This window comes from Aulonocara stuartgranti, assembly GCF_965226115.1.
Source record: "Aulonocara stuartgranti genome assembly, chromosome: 19".
Taxonomy (NCBI): Eukaryota; Metazoa; Chordata; class Actinopteri; order Cichliformes; family Cichlidae; genus Aulonocara; species Aulonocara stuartgranti.
The window spans coordinates 14081350-14107699 of NC_138955.1; the positions used below are offsets into that span (position 1 = coordinate 14081350).

General features: G+C 39.2%; 1 protein-coding gene across 7 annotated transcripts in view; it reads right to left on the minus strand.

The window, feature by feature from the left end:
• The window catches only part of kif6 (kinesin family member 6), an 87542-nt gene that overhangs the window by 27027 nt on the left and 34165 nt on the right, over positions 1–26350 (minus strand). For all 7 annotated transcript variants that reach the window (XR_014273264.1, XR_014273265.1, XM_082516977.1 and 4 more), the window contains 3 exons: positions 21593–21752; positions 13726–13914; positions 2935–3037 (listed from right to left, as the gene is read on the minus strand). Coding sequence is in view for 5 of the 7 variants with exons in the window: in XM_082516977.1 (XP_082373103.1) it covers positions 2935–3037; positions 13726–13914; positions 21593–21752 (452 nt within the window). In the remaining 2 variants the exon portion in view is untranslated. The remainder of the gene's footprint in view (positions 1–2934; positions 3038–13725; positions 13915–21592; positions 21753–26350) is intronic.

The window sequence follows — 26350 nt, forward strand, 5'->3', positions numbered from 1 at the left end:
ATTTATTTAATATTACTTTCTGGACCAGGATCTTTTTCTACGCAGCTGACGGCTGGTAACTGTGCAGGGGCGGATCTAGCAAAGTTTAGCCAGGGGGGCCGATAGGGCAGGGAAATGGGGGGCACAAAGACATACTTTTCTTTCTTATTCTCATTTAAAATGTCTAGCTTTTAATAAATAATTATCTGAATCTTACACCCAAAGTTTTAATCTGATGTAAAATGAATAGAAGTCCATTACTGTATATACAGGGAGTGCAGAATTATTAGGCAAATGAGTATTTTGTCCACATCATCCTCTTCATGCATGTTGTCTTACTCCAAGCTGTATAGGCTCGAAAGCCTACTACCAATTAAGCATATTAGGTGATGTGCATCTCTATAATGAGAAGGGGTGTGGTCTAATGACATCAACACCCTATATCAGGTGTGCATAATTATTAGGCAACGTCCTTTCCTTTGGCAAAATGGGTCAAAAGAAGGACTTGACAGGCTCAGAAAAGTCAAAAATAGTGAGATATCTTGCAGAGGGATGCAGCAGTCTCAAAATTGCAAAGCTTCTGAAGCGTGATTATCGAACAATCAAGCGTTTTATTCAAAATAGTCAACAGGGTCTCAAGAAGCGTGTGGAAAAACCAAGGCGCAAAATAACTGCCCATGAGCTGAGAAAAGTCAAGCATGCAGCTGCCAAGATGCCACTTGCCACCAGTTTGGCCATATTTCAGAGCTGCAACATCACTGGAGTGCCCAAAAGCACAAGGTGTGCAATACTCAGAGACATGGCCAAGGTAAGAAAGGCTGAAAGACGACCACCACTGAACAAGACACACAAGCTGAAACGTCAAGACTGGGCCAAGAAATATCTCAAGACTGATTTTTCTAAGGTTTTATGGACTGATGAAATGAGAGTGAGTCTTGATGGGCCAGATGGATGGGCCCGTGGCTGGATTGGTAAAGGGCAGAGAGCTCCAGTCCGACTCAGACGCCAGCAAGATGGAGGTGGAGTACTGGTTTGGGCTGGTATCATCAAAGATGAGCTTGTGGGGCCTTTTCGGGTTGAGGATGGAGTCAAGCTCAACTCCCAGTCCTACTGCCAGTTTCTGGAAGACACCTTCTTCAAGCAGTGGTACAGGAAGAAGCCTGCATCCTTCAAGAAAAACATGATTTCCATGCAGGACAATGCTCCATCACACGCGTCCAAGTACTCCACAGCGTGGCTGGCAAGAAAGGGTATAAAAGAAGAAAAACTAATGACATGGCCACCTTGTTCACCTGATCTGAACCCCATTGAGAACCTGTGGTCCATCATCAAATGTGAGATTTACAAGGAGGGAAAACAGTACACCTCTCTGAACAGTGTCTGGGAGGCTGTGGTTGCTGCTGCACGCAATGTTGATGGTGAACAGATCAAAACACTGACAGAATCCATGGATGGCAGGCTTTTGAGTGTCCTTGCAAAGAAAGGTGCTATATTGGTCGCTGATTTGTTTTTGTATGTCAGAAATGTATATTTGTGAATGTGGAGATGTAATATTGGTTTCACTGGTAAAAATAAATAATTGAAATGGGTATATATTTGTTTTTTGTTAAGTTGCCTAATAATTATGCACAGTAATAGTCACCTGCACACACAGATATCCCCCTAAAATAGCTAAAACTAAAAACAAACTAAAAACTACTTCCAAAAACATTCAGCTTTGATATTAAGTTTTTTGGGTTCATTGAGAACATGGTTGTTGTTCAATAATAAAATTATTCCTCAAAAATACAACTTGCCTAATAATTCTGCACTCCCTGTTAGGGATGGGTATCGTTTAGGTTTTATCTGATACCGGTGCCAAATCGGTACTTTTGAAACGGTGCCGGTGCTCAAACGGTGCTCAAACCGGTGCTTAAAGAATGGAGAACACAAAATTGGTCCAAAAACCTCTCATATTCAGCTGGTTTTTTGTAAAAAGATAACAATGTTAGCCTTTTCTGCAGCTATGGGGCATATATGGTATCACTCTTGGCTGGAAGCAGTGCTTAAACAATGTAAAAAACACAAACTTTGTCCAAAAACCTCTCATGTTTAGCTGTTTCCCTCTTTTTCTTTGGTCATTTTAGCCTTTTTGGCCAGGGTGAAGGGAGTATCTGCCATCAAACAAGAAGACAGCCGCATGTAGCTATGATGATGTTTGCTAGTTCACCTTACATGCATTAATGTAATAACGTGGTTAGCCTACTCAACGTAAATTACACACGAACAACATTTAGCTACTCACGCAGAGAAGAACGGCTGCTGCTGCCATCAAATACGGCGCATTTCTCGGCTTTTAAAAAAAAAACCCGCTATGCGTCGCCAGGTGTTTCATCGGATTCGAGGTGTTATCTCCTTTGACAGTATCACAGTATCAGCTTAAAGCACTTGTTGCAGGCTGCTGAGTTTGCATATTTTGCTGTGAAGTACAGCCAGACTTTTGACCGCTTCGCCTTTGGGCATTTTTAATCTGTAGCTCTGCATAAAAGAACGTACGTACCTGGCCCCGCCTACTATCCTCGGAAACGTAAAATGATTGGCTAGAAGTGTATCACAGCTCAGGAAAAAAAAGCACCGAAATAAAGCACCGAAATGTGCGCTGCTTTTCGGTCTGGTTACTACCGTTTATGTCAGAACCGGTACCCATCCCTACTCCCTGTATATGTAATTTGAATTTTACTCAAAACTATTGCTCCGTGTTTATGAGGGCAAAGAATCATTTTCCTGAGTGAACGTGACTTTGTTAACCACATTCATGTGACCACTCAGACTGATTCCTGGTGTTAGAGAAAGAGGTGCCCGAGAAGAAAACGATATCCTTGAAATGCTGAACTTTGTGGTACTGCTTATACGTTGAAGTAGTCTGCCTTAATTTGGGCATTATCAGGATAATATTTTGTTCTACTAGTCATTAACCTCTGTTTCAGCAGACTCTTGTTGTCTTCAATGGTTAGGTGGTCTTCATGGTCTCTTATGAAGATCTCAAAGGCCTCTTGTTTTCCCATTGACAGCTTGGGGCCTGAAAGAGAGAGAATAAAAATCAGCACTGAGATGCACAGTGTGCTTTATTTTATGAATCAGAAACACTGTGTATATCAGCAGCTCCACGGTAAAAAACATCATCTAACTTGAGCACTCATGCCAGGTCCTGCTGTGCAAATAATAATGGATAATAATGGATTGTATTTATATAGCGCTTTTGAAGGCACCCAAAGCGCTTTACAATACCACTATTCATTCACTCTCTCATTCACACAAATGTGAACATGTTCCCAGATTCACCGGTACTCTACTCCAGTCTGGGAGCCAGATGTGCGCTACAGAGCTCTACTGATATGGCTGATTATCGCGGCATTTGATGATTAGCGAGAACATAAACACAAATATAAACAGCAGTTCTGAACATGTCAAGATTACATAGCGGATATACCCCACCCCTCGCTGCTCAACCTCAGCAGTGCATCGCACATCAGGAAACATGATGTTGAACTTCCTGCTCACTGCTCAAGTTTTTATTAAAGCTGTACACATCTGCTTTAAATACTGCACTTCCACCAAGGGGATAAAACACAACACAGCAGAGAGCGTTGATTTGGTCTCCTTCTGAAAATGCAATTGAATTAGAAAGGCTGGATTGTAAATTTTATTCTCAGGAAGGTTCCTAAAGGAGTGAAATGACCCAGAAGCATCTGTGTGGTAACCATTATGCACCATCTCTGTGTCCAAATGCACCTGGAGTCTAACTACAAAGCTATGGTTAGACTAATATAAACACATTAGCAAAGGAAGGATGTTTATTTGTAGGTTAAATAGTTCTGAATAAAAGTTCTTGTTGAGATTCCTGATGGGCAGAGGCAATTGTCATCATATGGCAGAAAGAAGACACCAAAATCGGACCAAACTCGACCTAAGAAAATCCTTGAGAAGAGCCCATCCACAAGATAACGTTAATATGTCACTGCATGGTTTGGATTACTTGGGGAAAGGGGAAAGGATCAGTTGACAAAGAGCGAGCGAGTGAATTCGACAAAGTCGAAAGCTGACGGCAGCTCGCGGCCCTTGCTGTCGAGGTAGGGCTTCATGTGTGACAGACAGTAGTCTGCCTGCTCTTTAGTCAGGTTCTGGTAGAGCTCCTCTTTAGTGACGTTCACATCCTGACCTTAAATACTGACACTGCAATCTTAGTCAGTCAACTGTGATTTTTTTCTGTTGCCTCCTTAAATAACACAATGAGATCAGTACAGATTATATTGGTATTAGAGAAAAATCTTACAATTAGCGCACTGTTATTTTTCATGCTATTACATGATAATAAATCTGTTGTAAAAACTTTATTTCTCTTAGTTTAACACAAAAAGCTAAACTTGTATGTAGACATTAAATGACTGGGAGCTATTTATTATTTATAAGTGCTGCATGTATCATGGTGACTGGAATTCACTCTATTTTTTTCCTGTTTTATTAAGAAGGCGAAAAACAAGTTGTTGTTTTCCTCTCTGTTACCAACTGTTTTCCAACTGTTCCTTGGAAAATCCAAAATGCCACCATGATTTCCAATAATCCCTGCACCCCCCGTTAAATCTGTGGACTTATCCGTTCTAACCAAAGACATTCGTACACAGGACACTAACTCATGTGAGATTAATCGTGGGACAGTTAGGAATGCTGTTTCTTTATTTTTGGAAAGTCCTGATTAAAACCAACTTAGACGTGCGCTACAAGAGCCAAACTCTACAAATCAACATGAGGGGATCTTGAGGGGAAATGCACTCCGGTCGACTCTTGTAAAAAAGCAGCATTCCAGGAATATCTAAGGGTGATATAACATCATATTATGTTGTGCTCACAGAATTTGTGGGGTAATGAGATCACACGGTCCTCAGGCCAACTTTCCTCATTTTTCTTTTCCGTGCTCCAAGTGCAGACAAACCACAGAGGTTTGAATGTGTTGTGACTGTTGTTGCTGCTTCAACAAATTTTAGAGGTGAAATGCCAGCAAAGAGAAGAAGCTAGGAGCTTTCACAATTATTTTTGGGTGAATTTTATGTTCCTACTGCACTTTCTCACTCACTGAGGTGTCTCCATTTGGTCCAGATCACAGAAACGTGTGGACGGCCTGCTAGAATCATCAGCGTCTCATCACAAGCTAGCCGGATTTACGTTAAGATCTAACTCTCACTTAAGACTCGTCTCATTTCTGGTTAATTCAATTCTTTAACAGTCTGAGCCACAACAGGAACACCTTGTCTTTCTATCAGCGCTCTATGAAAAGAACAGGAAGGAGACACTGTACATCTGTACCTTCATAAGACTCTAAACACTCCTATTAGTCCTGTTTTCATTGTACAGCAAACGCAGCAGAAATCCAGCTCTATGACGTAATGTGCGCAGAGTGCTTCTACAGAGACAGTGGTAATCAGAAAACCCTTCCTAATGTCCAGGTTCTATTATGTGTTGGCTGAGCTAGGAGGCCAAGAACAGAAGGAAAAAACAGAGTCTGACAGTATGGCTTTCAATCATCACAAATGGTTTCCATGGAAAGTTCATCATCATTATATTTACAGTGCATCTTCAGGGGACAGTGATTTTTATCCAGCGACTGCAGCAGCAGGACCCAAAGATTAGACCTAATTGAAATGTACATAAACAGTCAGCGACCCTCTGAGCATGCGGACATGATAAGTGTAGCGCATTTGTTTTAAATTAAGACAGAATAAAGAACAATGATCTAATGTGCATATAGTTTGAGTCTCCAAGTGGGTCATGGAAACCAGCCGCTGCAGATGAGAAACATATGATATCTGCTCTATTGTTAAAGAACTGCGTCAACTGTGTGTCCCTCTGGTATTCTGCTCATTCTGTGTATTTCATAAAAAATGTATTTAGAGCACACATAAGAAGACACACAAGGACAGCTGTATTTTTCTTATCCTTTTTTCTCAATGCGTTACTTTTAAATCTATGGGTCTAAAAATTCAATAGTTAGGTACTGATTTACTACTGTGGCATATTAAATAAAGGTAACAACAGAAATAGTAAGGTTATTGCAAAGAGTGCTAAAGTGCTTTGCAAAGAATAAGAACATATATAATAAATAAATACAAAGGAAAAAAACAGATACTATAAATAAATAAAGCTATACAAAAAGTTAACTGTCAGCTAATAATAAAATTCAAAAATCCTAAAATATTCTAAAGATGGAAAATAAATAAATAAATAAATAAACAAACTGGGAAAAGGAGGTTTCTAAAAGATATATATTTAAAGGCACAGGCAAAAGTAGGAATAAATCCGACATTTTCTGATATGAAAATTGTAACTATTAGGAAGAAAACCTGTGAAATGAATAATAATAATAATGATAATAAAAAATACACAGATGAAGGGAGGCAACATTCTGAAAAACAAAAGGATGAGATATGTAAGTTTAGACTTCAATTTACATGAAAAAATTGGACATTTAGAAAAATGAAAGCCAAAATAAATAAAGATAAAAAGCTGAAATTCTAATCCACCAGCCTCTGTAAAACTGCTGTTTTACTGCATGAAACTGCAGAAACAACAGATGTTGCACAAAGCTCGTCTAATTCAGTGTGTAATTATGTTCTGAATCCACCCATTTTATGACAGTGTCCCTTTAAAGCTTGAAATTAGAGTTAGAGCTACAGTTATCAGGATTCCCTTAGTGAATTTGACTGCAAAGTGTAATCTTTTTTTGTATATTTTTTTCTAGATAATCTACAAAATATTGTGCATTTTCCCTCAAAAATCTAATCTCAGAGTTTGAGAGTTTTTCTCAGAAATGGTCTCTTTTTAAACAGAGAATAAAGAATGGACCTCATAAATCTTTGTAGAAATGCAGCATGAACACCAAAGTCTAAAAAAACCAAATAAATAAATATTGACCCCACCTGTGCTCCACATAAAAAGCATTACAACTGTAGGAAATGTCTTCTCTGATTCTCCTGTAAGTACTCAGTGTGGTCTTGTGCTTCCCAAAGTTACAGAGTCTCCCTGGACAGCATCAGGCTGAAAGAGTCAGGAATTTCTCATGAAGTGTGAGAAAATTGGTTGAACATTCCTGAGTGGACGTGTAACTACTGCAAGATCTGGAGATTTCTGGGGGTGTGCAACTTTCCCCACAACAGAGTGGACAGTACTAATACTGTTGGCAAAATTAAAAAATGTAGTCATTATATAGTCTGGTTTAAGAATGAAGTCATCTACAAACACCATCTCAGTCTGTGACTCCACAGCAATGCTAAATCAGTCTTGGTCAGCATGCCGTCCACCATTGTTATAATCCTCCAGCCTGGAAAAGGGCACACATTTTATTTTCTTGAGACAAGAATGCTGCAGCCTCCTTATTTCTGATGTAAACCAGAAGTGCCTCTTTCTTCTACAAAGAGTACAAAATGCTACAAAGTTGCTTAGGTCGTCACCGATGATGACTCAGACGTATGTAGCACCATACCTCTGAGTCTTTATGTAGCACCAAATCACAACAACAGTTGCCTCAAGGCACTTTATATAGTAACGTAAAGACCCGACAATAATACAAAGAAAACAGAGAAAACCCCAACAATCACATGCCCCCCTATGAGCAGGCGCTTTGATGACAGTGGGAAGGAAAAACCTTCCTTTAAACAGGAAGAAACCTCCTGCAAAACCAAGCTCAGGCAGGGGCGGCCATGGGCTGCGACCGATTGGGGATGAGTGGATGAAGACAAGACAAAGACATGCTGTGGCAAAGAGCCAGAAATTATTAAAAACTGCAACAACATAACTGCAAAAGGAACAAAAGAAAAAACAAGAGAGATTAATAATAACTAATAATTAAATGAAGAGTGGTGTATAAACACATAGTGACTGAAAAAGGTGACTGTAGAAAAAATACTCCATGCATTTACAAGGGGTCAACCACAGTGGTTAAATTTTCATATTTAACTTGCCACAGATTTTTACACCAGATGCCCTTACTGGCACAAGCATCCCTCCAACGTTGCTTTGTGGAGAAAAGAAGATACTTTGAGAAGGAAAGCCATTTCTGCAGCACTCCACCAATCAGGCTTGGATGGTAGAGTGGCCAGATGGAAGCCACCCCCCACTAAAACTTTGTCAAACTGTGACAACCGACATGTAGTTTGCCAAAAGGCACCCTAAAGACTCTCAGACCATAAGAAACCACATTGTCTGACCTTATGAAACAAAGACTGAACACTTGGGGCTGAATACAAAGCGTCATATCTGGAGGAAACCAGGCACCACTCATCACCTGGCCAATACTATCCCTACACTGAACATGGTGGTGGCACCATCAAGCTGTGGGGATGTTTTGTTTTTGTTTTTTTTTTCGAGGGAAAGATGAATACAGCAATGTACAGACATCCCTAGCACACAGTCAAGATAACAAAGGAGTGACTTTGGGACCCGTCTGTGAATGTTCTTGAGTGGCTCAGCCAGAGACCAGACTGAACAGCTCTGGAGAGATCAGAAAATATCTGAGCACCGATGGAGCCTGAGAGTTCCCAAAAACAGGTGTGCCAAGCTTGTAGCATCATACTCAAAAAGACTTGAGGTTGTAATTGTTGCCAAAACTGCTTGAACAAAGTGTTGAGCAAAGGCTGTGAATACTTATGCACAATAAGTATGCGAACCTCAAGAAAACACTTTGTCACTGTGGGTATTGTTTGCAGAATTCTGATGTGAAAATTTGAATAGAACTGATTTTGGAGGCTTTAACATGACAGCTGTGGATCAGCTGTAGTTGCAATGATCTATGTTCATTAAATTTATTTTCACAGCTGTTAATATACCTGGATGGACTGCCCAAGTAAAACTAAGAGGAACCAGAATCCATGGAAGTTCATGTCTCACAAGAGAGAAAGAAAGAAATAAAATGACCTTTTGAGGCCGAATGAAAACAAATCTTCTGCTGTGACAGCCCATATAATAATGTTAACTGCATATCAGATAATCTAATACATATGGAACATCATTTATCAGTGATTTTAAAAACCCCTGTTCATGGTCTTTGTTACTTCTATAGTCCTTTATGGACAGACTTGAAGTGTGTATTTTGTTTTCAAACAGGCTCTTCTGGTCTTATTACTGCACTGGGCACCATGACACAAAAATGTCAGAGAGGATGAGAGAGCTGTGGTTAGCAGAGACAAGAGCGCAGGCTTGGTTTGATGAGTTTCTGGCTCATACCGAGCCTGATGGCTATGACCAAGCTTGTTACAAAGGCTCAAGTTCATCATCACTCGAGGCTCCACTTAACCAAAATTAAGCAGGAAAAGCCAAATAAATGCCGCCTTTGGCTGGAGAGCTCATCCAAAAGCTTAACTTGCTTAACCTCAGCATTCCCCTTACATTTAAACCAAGTTTATGTCTAAAGAAGTTCAGCTGCAGCTGAAGTTTCTACTTCTAAAGCTGCCACCTTTGGGTCATTGTTATCATGTATCTTTAAACTTTTAGTTCATAAAGGCTGTCAACCACGCTTAGGCTGCCAGTTAAGTAAAACAGTATGGTTCTTTATTATGTACACATTTGCCAAAACGAAAGAGTAAATATCCTCTGGCATATTTACTTATGTATTTATGCATACATTTTTGGATTTGAATTGAGAACTACAAACAAATTACGTATTTGGCATTCATAGACAGGATCTCAGGGCACACTCAGAGTAAGGAGGGTGTTGGTTTTAAGAATCTAATGCAGTCCTTTTGCCTTTCTGAATATGACTGTTAGAACGCACAGTTACAGTGGGGCAAAAAAGTATTTAGTCAGCCACCGATTGTGCAAGTTCCCCCACTTAAAATGATGACAGAGGTCAGTAATTTGCACCAGAGGTACACTTCAACTGTGAGAGACAGAATGTGAAAAAAAAAATCCATGAATTCACATGGTAGGATTTGTAAAGAATTTATTCGTAAATCAAGGTGGAAAATAAGTATTTGGTCACCTCAAACAAGGAAAATCTCTGGCTCTCACAGACCTGTAACGTCTTCTGTAAGAAGCTTTTCTGTCCCCCACTCGTTACCTGTATGAATGGCACCTGTTTGAACTCATCATCTGTATAAAAGACACCTGTCCACAGCCTCAAACAGTCAGACTCCAAACTCCGCCATGGCCAAGACCAAAGAGCTTTCGAAGGACACCAGGAAAAGTATTGTAGACCTGCACCAGACTGGGAAGAGTGAATCTACAATAGGCAAGCAGCTTGGTGTGAAAAAATCAACTGTGGGAGCAATCATCAGAAAATGGAAGACATACAACACCACTGATAATCTCCCACGATCTGGGGCTCCACGCAAGATCTCATCCCGTGGGGTCAAAATGATCATGAGAACGGTGAGCAAAGATCCCAGAACCACACGGGGGGACCTGGTGAATGACCTGCAGAGAGCTGGGACCAAAGTAACAAAGGTCACCATCAGTAACACACTACAACGGCAGGGAATCAAATCCCGCAGTGCCAGACGTGTTCCACTGCTGAAGCCAGTGCATGTCCAGGCCCGTCTGAAGTTTGCCAGAGAGCACATGGATGATACAGCAGAGGATTGGGAGAATGTCATGTGGTCAGATGAAACCAAAGTAGAACTTTTTGGTATAAACTCAACTCGTCGTGTTTGGAGGACGAAGAATACTGAGTTGCATCCCAAGAACACCATACCTACTGTGAAGCATGGGGGTGGAAACATCATGCTATGGGGCTGTTTTTCTGCCAAGGGGACAGGACGACTGACCCGTGTTAAGGACAGAATGAATGGGGCCATGTATCGTGAGATTTTGAGCCAAAACCTCCTTCCATCAGTGAGAACTTTGAAGATGAAACGAGGCTGGGTCTTCCAACATGACAATGATCCAAAACACACCGCCCGGGCAACAAAGGAGTGGCTCCGTAAGAAGCATTTGAAAGTCCTGGAGTGGCCTAGCCAGTCTCCAGACCTCAACCCCATAGAAAATCTGTGGCGGGAGTTGAAAGTCCGTGTTGATCGGCGACAGCCCCAAAACATCACTGCTCTCGAGAAGATCTGCATGGAGGAATGGGCCAAAATACCAGCTACTGTGTGTGCAAACCTGGTAAAGACCTATAGTAAACGTTTGACCTCTGTTATTGCCAACAAAGGTTATGTTACAAAGTATTGAGTTGTATTTTTGTTATTGACCAAATACTTATTTTCCACCCTGATTTACGAATAAATTCTTTACAAATCCTACCATGTGGATTCATGGATTTTTTTTTCACATTCTGTCTCTCACAGTTGAAGTGTACCTCTGGTGCAAATTACTGACCTCTGTCATCATTTTAGGTGGGGGAACTTGCACAATCGGTGGCTGACTAAATACTTTTTTGCCCCACTGTAAAGCTGACAATGAGGTGACAGAACATAGTTAGCACCATCAATGGGAGACCATGATTCTCATCCAAAAACAGGAATGGACAGCTGCCTCTGCACTAGAGGAGAGTTGTTGCCAAAGAACTTGAGTATCGTGAGATAATTACTGATACATACACGTTCATCTTATCAGGATATCTCCTAGTCGTCTAACTTTGGATGGTCAGTTGGGAGGAGACCCAGACTAAAGAGATTATACAAGATGTGATCAAAAAATTCTTGGATAGATCTATTTAAAAAAAAATCTAGATTTCAAGATCATCTCTTTGTTCAATTCTGGACAGTATGGCTGCTCACTCTGCAAATGTTCACTCATACTTGTGCCTGTGCAGTGTGTGCTGGATCTCTTCTGGATCTACACAGAAGTATAGAAAGTTGTAGGGAGGCAAATTTGGCAAGTGGTTCAGGGGTGCCTGTGAAGATTGTGTTAGTGTAGTTAAAAAAAGCCTTTCTCAATGTGTTTTGTACAAGCATTTGATGGCAAGCACCACTCTTCGATGTCGGTTGACAACCTCACCCTGAAAGACAGTTTTATAGTGCACAACACGCATGCTTCTTTTCTCGCTGCTCAGCTGAGTCACTGGTTTCAGAATTGGAAACGGCTTGTTTGTAGCAAGAGCTCCTATCACCGTCATCCGTGGGTGTTGTTTGTTAATGTGCGTACCATGCTTGACTTTGAGAACCGTGGGCGCAGAATACAAATATTCAAATCGGGACTTCCTGGATGAGATCTGGGCAAGCAAGAGACAGCGATCTTGAAAAGGAGATTAAACATATTTTAATCAGGTAATCATGAAGCTCATCTGGCTTGGCAGCTTCTCGTGATACTGAGGATGAACTGGATGTAGAAAACTGCGAGCAGGACTTCTGGAATAACCCTTTTTGGCCTGCTTCACAAAGGCACAGACATTCTGTCTCTAAATTAAGTGGATGCTTTCTCAAAAGTTGTCAGTCTAGGTTTAGTGTCCTGGTCACATCTGCATAGCGTCTCTTGTATTTACATTGCAGAAGTCTTGGCTCACGGCCTCGGCTTCACGTTCCAGTCAGTATTACAGGTTTTAAACCCATTAGCTTTTCACCAGCAACAAATTACAGGTTTAAAATACCATACTGTCCTTTTAATACATATAATCCTACTCATGGCATTGTGTAGAAATAAAGAAAAGGGTTCTGGTATGTCAGACCCTTACCATGCAGTAAAATCCACAAATCAGGAATTTGTTATGGCCCAGAGACACACAAAAGGCACAGTGAAAATCTAAGACCACAAAAAACAGCCTACATTCCAACCGAGAGAGATCACCTGTCTGTAGGCTTAGCACCTAATTTTTCAAAGCTTAAAAAGAGCGAGTGTGACGCTTAATGGAGTCAACATCTGTGAAAATTTGATTTAATTCATACAGTGCTTTATTAGTCCATGTGGGACAGGACCTGTTCTGATTATTTTGGTAAGCGTGAACAGCATTAGTACTAGGTCAGCTCTATTTCTGAGGAATATTACCCAGCCAGTTTTCATTTCTTACTTTTAGTCTTGAGCACTGATAGCTCACATATATCAAATACCACACCAAATGCAAAAATGACATTGGTTTCACTCTCAACATGTGGACAAGTGGACACTTGTCTTTAGAAACACTGAAATGCTTTGGAAATGCATAATACTTTAACACACACACATGATTAAACTCTTTTCATGTATTAAATGCTTTTTAAAGATATTGTAACATAATGTAAAACAATGAAACTGTCTCTAACAGGCCTCTAACAGCCTGGACTAAAAACATTCCATTCTACAAACAGTTACATTACTAGTTAGTTGATGGATGTTTTTCCTTTTAATTTGGGTTTTTTTAAATAGTAGAAATACTATTAAAAAAAGACATTTTCTATTGAAAGTAGAAAAATCTAGAGAACATTAGACAAGAAAGGAATTACATCAGAGAATGTTTGCCTATGTTATTTTTTCCTTGAAAGTACAGACAGCTTTTATTGAGATAAGTCCCTCTTAAATACCACTAGTTGTACTACCTGTTCTTTTTTTTCTTTTTTTTTTTTGATAATTTGGCTCAATGAACTCCTTTTGAGTTGGTTGAACCAAGTTATATGGCCTCATTTTAAGGCCAGAAATTGCTATGTTTAGGAAAAAACATCTGAAAGAAGCTGGACCTGATTCACACTTTGACTCTATATCACAACATATCAGCAGTCTTTCAAACACGATTTTGCATTATGTAACAAGTAACATGCCAAATCTTTCAATATTGCCTTTTAAGAAAAGGGGAACACCTTGAGGTTGACGTACCTCTTTTCATGTACTGTATAGCTCGTCCTCTGTGGTCTGCTGAGATGGTCTCCATACTTCCTTCTTGTGACAGCTCCACCATGGACACACTCGATGTACTCTGACTCTGGCTGTTGGTGATGTTTGCAAGCTGAGCAGCAGCATCCTGGGCTCTTTTTTTCTCCTTCTTCAACATCTTAACTAGGATGCCTGTCGCAAGGAATTAAAGAATGCACTTGTCTTTGTTTTGGAGGTAAGATACTGCAAGAAAATCTCCCTCAATTCAATTGGACAGATCACAAATCAAAGAACTTATGTCAAGCATATATGAGGACAGTTAGGTAGCTGCTCTAGAGTTAATTTTTGACAAAATTGTTATAAAAGTATTCCCAAATGTTTCAATATTTGATAAAGGCTGTGCTATTTGATAAAGGCTGTGCTTCTGTAGAGATTTCCTAAATGACATCCGACTAGGGGTGGGTTTTTATAATCGATTCATCGATTAAAATCGATTCTGGCTTGGATAACGTAAAATTGATTCATTAAAATCCTGAATCGATTTTTTAATATAAATTTATTTTGTCCGAAATGCCAGAATCTCTGGTGACATCTCACAAAATTTCAAGAACCACCAAACAGTAAATGAGAGCAGGTACAGGGATTCTGCACATAGACTTAAACACACAGCGCAACCCGCGGATCAGAATCAGTTAGATGTCGCCTTTCTCACAGTCGGGGCTGAAAGCCGACAGCTCGCTGATCCGGGTCCGCGCTTTGTGTTCACGCCCTTTATGCGCTGATTCTAAAGCTGTTAGTTTGATCTCTCTCCAAACAATATTGACCGAACCAGCAGCAAAAGAAGATCCAAACGCTTCACATAAACATCGTCATGAATTCACTCTTTTACTGTTTTGCTTCCATTGCGATGCGCAGCTCTCTCTCTCTCCCTCTCTCCCTCCCTCCCCCCCCCTCTCTCTCTCGAACAGTTTCGCTTTCTTCATTATTAGCTTGCTTGTTACGCACAAGTCTACTGTTGTTTACAGCGCTGTCGGCCGCTGTTTTTTTCCCTTTTACATTCTTCCGAAAAGAAAACCTCATTTCTGCTGTTCAATACTGAACAAATTTAAACTTTTTAATATTATTCAAAATGCAAAATGCTTAGCCGTGTGTCTAATAAAACCGCTGTAACGTCAGAGGCAATGTTCATTAATTAATGGTTTTCTTTCGTTTTTGATGTACTGCAGAATATTTTTATAAAACCCCAGGCCAGGAAAATCACCTTCATGTTTTTCTGTGTTTTATCTTCAGCTACTTTGACACAAAAGCATCTGCTGTGATGCTCACACCTTGGATAAAGTCTTGCGAGTGTCAGCTTCCTTTTTATAGATACAAAAATATGTAAATGTTCTGATCTGAATTATACTTCTGACTGTCAAAATTTCCCAGATTTAAATCGAATCGAATCGAATTAAATCGAATCGTGGATCGAATCGATTTGGGACCTTGTGAATCGGAATTGAATCGATTCTAGAAATCAGTGACGATACCCAGCCCTACATCCGACCTTAGAGAAACGGGAAGGTGCAATGTCTGGCATGAGTCAGTGGAGAGGAGCCAAAAGCCTGCAGAGATGACACTGCCAAGAATTTCTTGGGAGTCTTTTCCCACTGATGTGGTTGTCTGCTCAAGAGTATAACTGAGAATAACTGAGTGACTGTACTGACTCTTCTTAGATCTTGTCCCAGGGCTGGTTCGAGCTGACTACTCTTAGGTCCAAAAGTATTTGGACAAGGCCTCTGGCCTATAATTTAGGAATTATAGCAGTTTTTATAATGCGTCCCTTTTAATGGGCTCAAAACTAACTGGACACATTAGTTTCATGGCCTGCTTTATTTTTGGCAATGCAAAGGTTAACAAAAAGAAAAGCTTATGTTAAACTAGGAATTAACTCTGAGGGGGAAACAGCACAACACAGAGCTAAGAAACACACTACCATGTGAGGTGAGGACATGACAAGGGACAAGGGAAGGCTGAGACAATAAATACACAGCAAGTAATTAGGAAGACTGAAAACACCAGGGAAGACAGCTGCAGCATATCAGGGGAAGTAAAATTCAATATGAAGCACACAAGATATAAGACTATCAGATTAAAACAGTAATTAGACGCACGCACACACACACGCACATACAGACTGAGACCCACACTAAGACGTGAATCTGACAAAAGATAAAAACAGAGATAAGATGGGAACACAATGAGAATACACAAGGGGAAACGGGAATGGAAAGACCTGAGAAGAGGAAGGCCAGTTTAGAGTTTAGCAGAAAACAAAGAAAAGAGTCTGCACAGTTTTACAAAAAAGGACAAATGAAACCAAGATTTACTTGTATAATGGGAAGAAAACAAGTATGGAGAAAGACAGAAAGAGCTCGCGATCTTAGGCATACTACATTATCAATCAAACATGGTGGAAGCAACATTACAGTATGGGCATGTATGACTGCCAGTGGAAATGGGCCACTGTTTATTGACGATGTGACTGCTGATTCAAGCAGCAACACGGACTCTTAAGCGCACAGGCCTATAGCCTTTGCTCAGATTCAACCAAATGCTGCCAAAACTGATTAGACAACGCTTTACAGTGCAAATAAATAATGACCCAAAGCATACTGCAAAAGCAACCAAAGAGTTTTCAATGCAAAGAAATTAGATATTATACACAGGGCAAGTCAGTCATCTGATTTCAACCATAAAGAGCATTTTTAAAAAAAAGTTATTTACTTTAATACTCAAAGACTCACAAGAAGGAAACAATCAAAGGTTGCTACAGTGAAGGCCTGGCAGAACATTTCAAGGGGGAAAACAGCATTAGTTGATGTGCATGGGTTCTAGACTTCCTGCAGTCACTGACTACAAAAGAAAAGTGTAGAAAGTTATCCTTATAGTTAAAATTGTTTTAAAGGGATTTTATTTTATATTAGTAATATTTTCATTTCAACGTGTAACCATATTTTGATTTATTTATCCTGTGAATGGCCCTTCCCCTAATTTATTAGTCAGCATGAAATAAGAGTTGCCTACCCCTAATTTTGAGTCACACAACTAACAATGAGATCTGCAGACATCTCACTATAGTCAGACTATAACCGCGGGGGGATTTTTAAAGACAAAATCGGCATAACTTAACTTTTATTCCCTTCAGCCATGACAAAAGGGGATGTCAGTGGAAACAATAATATGAAGAAGTAGTCTCTAATTACAATTTCCATTGAAATAAAACATACAGTGTTCTCAAAACTGCCAAAATCTAAACCTAACACACTTCCAAATGACCTACTGTAGCCAACATTTACAGAAAAAGAGCCTGTTTCTGTGGGTCCTGTGTCATTGATTCAAACAAGTCATTACTTCAAACCGCTGTTCATCAGGTTTTTCCATTATTGGCATCTGATATCTTCATTTATGCACAAAACTACCACAGAAGTCTAGTGGAGATAAAAACTTCTATAGGAGCAAGAACGTGAGATCTGTGGGCTGTTTCGCATGCCATGTGGTGAAAATGCTGCGGTTAGATTCAGCTCATGATGTTCTTCTCCTCCTCGGCTTTTTAGTCATTCTCTAATATAATTTCCAACAAGCCAGACATTACAGGAAATACACAAAATGCCTTTAAAATTGCCACACATGGCAGATGTTTGATTTCATTCTCAATGGTGCCACAAACTACTCCAGTTTCAATGTACCACACAATGTATGCAATAAAAATTATAAGGAACAATTTGTTTCCCTACTCTTTACGTTTACGAATACAATGACAGTATTCAAGGAAAGGAAATTAGTGCAAGCAAGTGGAACTCGTATCTTTTGGCCAGCTTTGCCCCCAAACGGGTCAAATATTTCTGTTTCTTGCCAAAATGAAGTGTTAGTTTCTTTAAAGCTCGGTCATGACCATTCTGTAAAATATTTGGAGCCATGATATTTTCCTGACCAAGCAACCGAGTCCTCTCTGGGCTCAAAACCAACCAAGCTTTAATGGCCCTAGCCCAAAGATATTTTTCACATTTTCACCTAAGTAAAAGGAGACCCAAACAGCTCCAATTACAACATCTTGGATGAATTGAACAGCGTAAAACTAATCCAAGTACAATAAATGATCAAAAGCTGATGTTCTCCACCGAATGTGTAATAAGTGACACCCTATGGTACTGCTTTAACAAAGACAGGGCATCAGCACAGGCCTGTCAATTTTAAGTTGTTATCACAGATACAAAGTGAGAGACTATAGTTACTATCAGGAATGAAATTAATGCACAATACTAACATGAGAGGGTTTTTTTTGGTTGTTTCCACGTAGTAATACATGATGCTTTGAGGGCTTAGTATTTACACCAGTGAAGCCATGTTGCTTCTGGGTAGATAAGTCATGAGATCTCAACACGATACACCACCCAGGTCTAACTAATCTATGTTCAGTGGTAGCTGAGTATAGCTTTACACAAGTTTTGAACACCTTTGATATATATCATCACCCACCACAGTATTTGAGTCACAAATGAGACTGTCAGTGATGTTGTCGCTCATACAGCTCACAATTCATCACAGTTCACAGGTTATTTTTTACACTGCAGCCATGAAGTGCACAAAATTACAGGTGGGTCTAAGTATTTTTGAGCTGGATGCTGCAATTTGGGAGGTCAAGGACACAAAATTTCTTATTACCAAAGAAAAGGTGAGAGTTAATTGGCTAAAGCCACCCAATTGTCACTTTGATTATTGTAGAACATGTATTGGATAGGTCATGTGGCTTAAATCCAGACTTTCTGATGTCAGTTTAGATGACCGACCACCGAGAAGCTGCTGTAGAGATGGAAAAACTGGCACAATGCATGACAGAGAAGTGTGTCAGCATGCATTGATATAAACTACAATATATACACTTTGAGTTTAACTAGCATAAACTTTGCTTAAAAAAAAGTGTATAAATAAATAAATTAATAACACTTTCCTGTTAGGAAAACTCGGGATATTCAAGCCCCACAGAAATCAGGTCAATATTTTCTCTATAGGATCATTAGCATGAAGTTTGAATTCTATTGTTTTATATCTCATAAATTCAGATTTCTCTGAAATTTGCCGATCCTTTTTAGTCATCGTTTTTAAGGTGCAATGTGACCACATGAGCTGTCCTCAGAAAACCTTGTCATTTTGACATCGGCTTGTTTTATTTGTCACCCTAACCACTGTGCTTTCTTCGTTTGTTTAAAATCTGCTATGTTTGTTGCTTCTCTGTCATCATGTTACTGGTGGATATCTATTCACTCTTGCAGAGTCAACTAAGCAAAACCAGGTGCCCTAACTCTTGCAGATAGGATGCCCCCCCTTTGTTTTACTGGGAACTTTCCCATAATAAACCCTGTGAGGACTCCTCAGTGTCGCTGTAGAGCCAAGGGCGTAGGACATTCATACAGACATGGGCAGCACAGTAATTAGCTAGCGGATACAGGTTTGAAATCTAGATAGTTATTAGTGATCTGTTTGGAAATAATGTCACTCTTACAGACTATAATGTTACAAAGTGCAGACAGACCACCCTGACTGAAGGATTGACAGTTTAGGCTACTGCAACCTTATATACAAACTTCACAATGAAAGAAGGCAACATGGTCAGGAGAGCATGTACATTAGTGACTGTAATATGCGCCTTTAGACACGTACAGGGGCACTTTTGGCAATTACACGTGCATCATGTGAAAACCAGTATGTGACAATTTGAGGGGGAAAAAATCAAAGAAGAAAGGAATTTACATTCCAAAAAACAGGTCCAAGAAATACTACGGTAAAATATCTGTATGATAATATTCGATTTGTTTAGGAGACCTGCGAATTTTCTGGCTAAATAATCAAGCAGACGTCTCAATTTTCCAGCTAATGTGCAGTGATCTAACGGCAAGCCACAGCAAAAGGGGCTGAGGGTGGAATAATCCCATAAAGCCATTAGAAATATCGTATTCACACACCAATACCATTATTATGATTAATAGTAATTATGATTAACAGCAGTCATTAGAATCTGTGTTTTTGTGGTGTGCTAGTGATGAATGTTAACCTACTTATATTTCACAGAAGTGCAGTAACCCAACCGTGCAATAACACAGACACATTTCCTATAAAGACCTTTTTCCTAATGAAGGCTTTACTATCAGCAGTAAGTGTGATTAAATGCTGAGGTGGGATGCAGAAAGACTAATTTAAATTGAAATCCACTCTGCTCAATTTATTTTCCACCCATTATCACCCAATTTAAAAAAGCCATTTCCTTAAACACTGTAACTCTTGTTTCAGCTAAGCGTGAACAGTGGAAGCTGTATATTAGAGGAATGAGATGCTGTACATCTGGATCTGAATCTCTGTGGTTTGAAATTGCACCAAATGTGCACGCAGTCCTATCAGGTCAATACAGCTCACCAGTCAAGGTGATTTTTGCCTCATTTCCCTACTGATGCATTAAATAAATATCATTACATGTAGCATCTTGACATATAACTGTCACTTCCAAAACAGATGAGTCTGGGCATGTGTGGGTGTGCTAACATGAGTTATCTCCTGAATGAGTTAGTAAAACTGTAAGGTAAAGAAGTAAGAAGCCAGCAAATGTTATGACTTAATATTGTTTTAGATGTTCAGCATCTTCTACCAGTTAGAAGGTTGACAGTTTGCTCCCTGGCTCCTCAAGTTTGCATGCCAAAGTATCCTTGGGCAAAATACTGAACCCACAGTTAATGCCAATGCATCCATCGGAGTGAGTGTGTGTCTGACTGTTAGACAAAGTATAGCAAAAAAGAGCTTGTATGAATCTGTGTTTGATTGGATGAATGAGGCTTATGGTGTTCGAGTATAAAAGTGCTATATAGGTACCAGTGCATTTACTGTATTTAATGAAGCCATGCAAACTTTTACCTTTCTAAGTTACAGGTCTTCAAAGTAATTAAAAATGGGTCAAAGTTTCAGTTTTTAAGTTGTTTTAATGGTACTTTTTCCAGCATTTTTGATTCTCATAATAGATGAAAGAGTTCAATTAAAAACTGAAACCAAATCAATTTTAGACATGCTCCAAGTCTCACAGCCTAAAGCCAAAATCTTGATTTTATTCAGCTTGATTTCTCCTATAACAACTTGGAACTTCAGTATCATGGGATACATCATAGCTTCAACATCAAAACTGCACCAATTTAATGTCCAAGACGCAGAGTAGCAGAAACAAGCAATGGTACCCTGGATGATTGTTCTCTTTCCTGATAATTCACAGGAGAGATTTTGAAAAGTACATTTTGGGTAAAAACAGTCATTTCACCATATGGGATAGGTAGTTAGTCAAAATAAGTTAAAACACATAAGAGGTTTGATGTTTCATACCAAGGTCCCTAATTATTTTTCCTTTGTTTGTAAAACAATTTTTTAGTACAATCAGATTTTTATTGCTTCTTATTGACGCTCAGTCCAGGAACCTGGCAACTATTCTAATGACTAAGCTTGTGGATGCAAAAGCCAATTTTGCCAAGTTTTCTTGTGCAGCCAGAATATCAAAATAACGGAGAACAGAAATGTAGGCCAAGACGTTGTGTTCTGTGTGCCTCGCTGATTGTTAAAAAAAAAAAAAGTCAGACGGTAGCTGATGGTTTTGAAATTGCACTTCAGAACATTCAATCCCTTATTGCCTCTCCACACAGGCTTTGATCTATGTGCAACCAATGCCCAAACATGATGGATCAATAAAACACAGACTAGAAACAGAAAGAAAAAAGTCTTCCGGTATGAAATATCAGATATTTCTTTATAGAGATTAACTGGAGCTGAAGTAAGCTAGCTGCAGCAAGCCAAAGGATACTAATCTCGTTATCACGTTGCCCGAGCATCTCTTTTAATTTGGCCACCTCTCCTGCACTTTGGTGGCTGTGTTGAATTTCTTCTTCCCTCCCTGTTGCTGCTGGTGTTGCTTTGTCATCACTGGATCTGTTTTTTCCTCCCTTTTTGTCCCAAATAATTACCTGTACACACACACGCGCGCGCACACACACACACACACACACACACACACAGACACACACACAAAGACAGTTACAATAAAGATTTCGTGATTTATTTATTTTTTACCACAGGTGCTCAGACAGGGTCTTTAAATCTGAAACATATTAGGGGAAATGTAATTTTTGCAAATGCAGAAGGCACAAAAGAGGAGTGAAGCTTGACCCTGAACATTTTGCGCTAGGATGATGCTCCCCAGGCTTGTAAAATAACTTTTCAGTTTCATGTCATCACTGTGGCACAGAAACACAAAAGATAAACTGTTGAACAAAAGCCTGAAATGGTGACAATCAGCGCTGGGAACAAATGAAATGAAATGAAATTCAAACCGGACGAACTCTTACAGGTTCACTGGAGTGCGACTCGGGTGATGCTCAGAGGAATGTAAACTGAACGGGAGATAGAGTTTGCGGATCATAACAAACTGAAGGAGAGATAAACAGACATTCAAGTGGGGTCTGGAACAGCTTCTGGTGGCTGCTCAAACTTCAACCAAACCAAAGCCCAGGGACGACGTGAGTACTGCAGCATTTTCCCATTGCTCAGCAGCAGCAGCAGCAGCAGCAGCAGCAGCACGTCATTGCCTAAGACTTTCTCCATAAATGAGAACTTTTCTACAAACATTTTATGCACAACATGCAAGGGCAAACTGAGTAGATAGCCAAAGCAAAAAGAACTGTAAAAACACAAATTTTCTAACAACAACTCACCCAAGTGTTTAGTTCAGTCTGAGCACCAGCTGCCAGATATTAAATACAACAATACTTCTCTGCACAAGTCCAAACCATCTCCGCCTTGCCTCTCTAACTTTGTCTCCAAGTAACTCAACCTGTGCTGTCCCTTTGATATACTTATTTCAACAAACGTCTCAGGAACCCCTCCCTTTAAAGATACTTTCTGGGATTGAAGGATCAATCTAAAATCTTCACCACCTGGCAGCACCAACCACCTTCACTATTGTGTATGTTTTTGGTATTTCTTTTTAGCTACCGGCATTTCAGCAAAAGGCTTTTTTTGCCTGTTTTCACTGAAAATCAATGTTTCTAACGGTTGAATAAATGTTGTATTAACACAGTGTAGCATCTTGTAATACAAATTGGTATTGCACTTAAGTACAACCCAACCCTATTTAAACTTCAGTTGATATCGCTTCAACACCATATATAAATGTTTTGGACATAAGGTCATGACAGGTGTTCCTTCAAAAGTTTTAAATCATTTTTAAACACGTGAATTTATACTTTTTAGAACATTTAAGTCACCTTTTTTAAAAGGTTTGAAAAGCAATCGGAGTTCACAGCCAGAGATATGTGACTCTATAGGGTACAACATAACCAGTGCCAGGCTGATAGCCACCTTACTGACACAGCAGGAAGTCAACACTGATTGTAGATGAATGCCGACTATCAAGTATATTTAGCACATGTATGATTAAAAAGGCTTAAAGGAAGCAGCCCAGTGAGCATCTACAGGGAAAACCACCAGCAGTTAAAAGTACATTGTCATAGTTGGAGCTGCAGGTTCTCCTCTATGAAATACCACAAGCATCACACAGGTGGCGGTGCTACAGCAACGGCGAAAGAGATTATTTTTTCTAGAGTTGACAGCAACAGTGTCATTACTATAATCACAATCAAAACCTCCACAGGTAAAGAGCCCTTTATCAGATCACTTCAACTAACATGGCACTCTTCAAGCTTCATGTTCAACAAGCTTGAACATGAATAGATGCAATCTTTTCAGCTACTCCCACTATTTTAAAATAATGACAGACAATCTGAATTAAGAACAAGTTAAAACCAGAAGCTTTCTCTATGGAAACTACTTGTTTATTTGACACAATCTCTGACCAACAAGATTGCCTCTCTCTCTTTCTATCTGAGATACCTGTAGCATGCAGGATGTCCAGTATTTACTACATTTATTTTAAAGCTTACGTTAACAATTATTTTGCAGATTAAGACTGTAAATATAAAGGGCTACCGAAAACTCATTGTTACAGGTTAGTTCTTCTTTAATTAACCCCTTGTTTCACACCAAATGTTTGTAGGTAAGCGTAAATGCATGTGGGAACACATCCTCGACTGTATGCTTAAATGTACTGTATAGTTGTTATGTACGCTTCTCAAATGTATGGTTTTAATCCAAACTATAAAGCACTCTGTAACTGTGTGTTTTAAACAGTTTTGTTTAAAGTTATAATTATTATCCTTATCCTCATAAATTTCTATTGCAAATCTACTGCTAATATAAATTGAATACATTTTGCAGTATTATTATTGATTAACTTCCATAGCAAACAATGAAGATGACCTTTTTTACAGGACAGTAAATATACAAAAGTAGCCAGGATGTAATCTGCTCTTAATGTTATGTTGGTCACTGCTGTACGGTGGCCCTGAGAGGCCAAACGGACTGCAACTTAAGAAAACACCAGCAATAAGAAAAACGCTGTAAAAGAACACAAAACATAACAGAAATAGGAAAAACAAAAATAGAACAAACAAAAACGGAAATAGGAAAAAACAGATTTTTCAAAAGCACAAGGGAAGTATTTCTGGAGAGAAAAACAGCGTTTTTCTTATTGCTGGTGCTTTCTTAAGTTGCAGTCCGTTTGGCCTCTCAGGGCCACCGTACTGCTGTGATATTTCCACTCTGTGACACAATACGTAGCCAAGAATTTAAAAAAAACAAAACAAAACAAAAAAATAACGGTGTAAAACTGAGCATTTAGAGCAGTTACTATGTGAAACTTTGACCATGTTGGAAAAGAGCATCTACTATTGGAACAGGATTATCAAGGGAAATAAAGAAAAAGCCGAAGAGATCAACTTTAATATTTCATGTAAATATGTTTGATCTCAGTTAACTGTTTCCTTAACTGCTTATCTAATTCACTGTTGAAAGTAATCAAGACCTCCTGAAAAGTCTCCCAGGTTGTCACAGGGCCATCACTTTCATGTAGCTAGAAAATTTCATTAAACTGTGAAAAATACACAACACATCTTCAAATGGCAGTGCCGCTGCCTTCTAGTGACTCGGGTTAGGTGAGTGGGAAAGAAAATGGCATGGATGAGTTTTCAGATGGGTTGATTGCTACGATCAGGTGGAAATTCTTGGAAAGTTTTAACTTAAAGACGTGCATTAAGGGCGGCGTGTCAACATTACACCTAGGATCTAATTAAATGGCAAATAACTGCAAAACTCTGTCTTCAGACTTTAGCCAGGCTATGGGAAAATCAGCCTTCAGCCATCAAAATCAACAACTCTGAGTAAAATCTGACATCACTAAGAAGTAAAACATTTTCAGAGTGAGATTTAGCAGCCACACACAATACCAAAAAGATATTTCCCGTGACTGCGTACAATACAATACATACAATACATTCCTAGTTAATGATTTTAATGTTGGCTATTTCAGTGAAATTACAGTGATAAAATTCTGATTAGTAACCTTCCACAGAGCCTTTAATTGCTTGAAAGCAGGAAATTCATTTAAATAAGTTTCAACCATAACTCAGGGGGTGACAGCTGGGCGAGCAGTTCAGAAGATGTGGGTCACCTGGTCAAAGCTGAGGTGATGAATGGTGGGAAATAAAAATTTTGGTGGTTTCATTAATTCAGTAACTGAAATGTGTGATCAAATTAGTAAAATAATTGCATATTTTAACAAACATGACAAAAAATAAATGATTAAATTTATGATGAATTCACTGAAAATCTGTTGCTCAAATCAAAAGAACCTAATTTTAAAAAAGACATTAACACCAGATTATAGGGCTGGTCGATATAACGATATATATTGGATGACGATATAAAAACGTCTATTGTTTCATTTCACGCTATCATTTGTTTCGCGGTGTCGCAAAATAAACTGTTTACGGCAATATTTTTTCATCGTTTTGATGGTCACTGTAGTGGCTATATTCATTTCTTAAAGTTCTCTCTTTCTTTTATATTTAATATAACCACACTACAGAAAGACAAGCGCCTGTTTTTATGTGTTGTCGTTAGCAACAACAACGGTAAAACCATTGCATGTCCCCTTGTTCATATTCCACATAAACCTTTCACAATAAAGCTCAAGATCCTGTTGAGACTTTTCAAAATAAACTGAATCGCGTGACAGAGTATGCAGAGTATTTATGGATGAGAAGCAAAATAAACCTTAGACTCAGACGTTAGAACAGGCTTTTCCCTGCAGCACGCTGTGTAATAAATACTCACAAAGAAAACGGCGGCCGTTACAACTTGTCTAAAAATGTATAGTTTCATGCATCGGTTAAAACACTCGACTCCAGCTACACGACGCACAGGTGGAAACACACAAATCGAGCTGCCCGAGATTCACAGAATTTACAGAAAATGTAAAATTTTTGTGATTTATATCGTTATCGGGACAATAGATGTCTTAAATCGAGATATGAGATTTCGGTCATATCGCACAGCCCTACCCAATTAATGAAAATTGAAAAAAACTGTGTCTAACTGTCCCGTTCACCAGCTGAGGCGACTTAGCAGGACTGTGCAGATTCTCAGTCCTCCAAGTAATGGTAGTCTC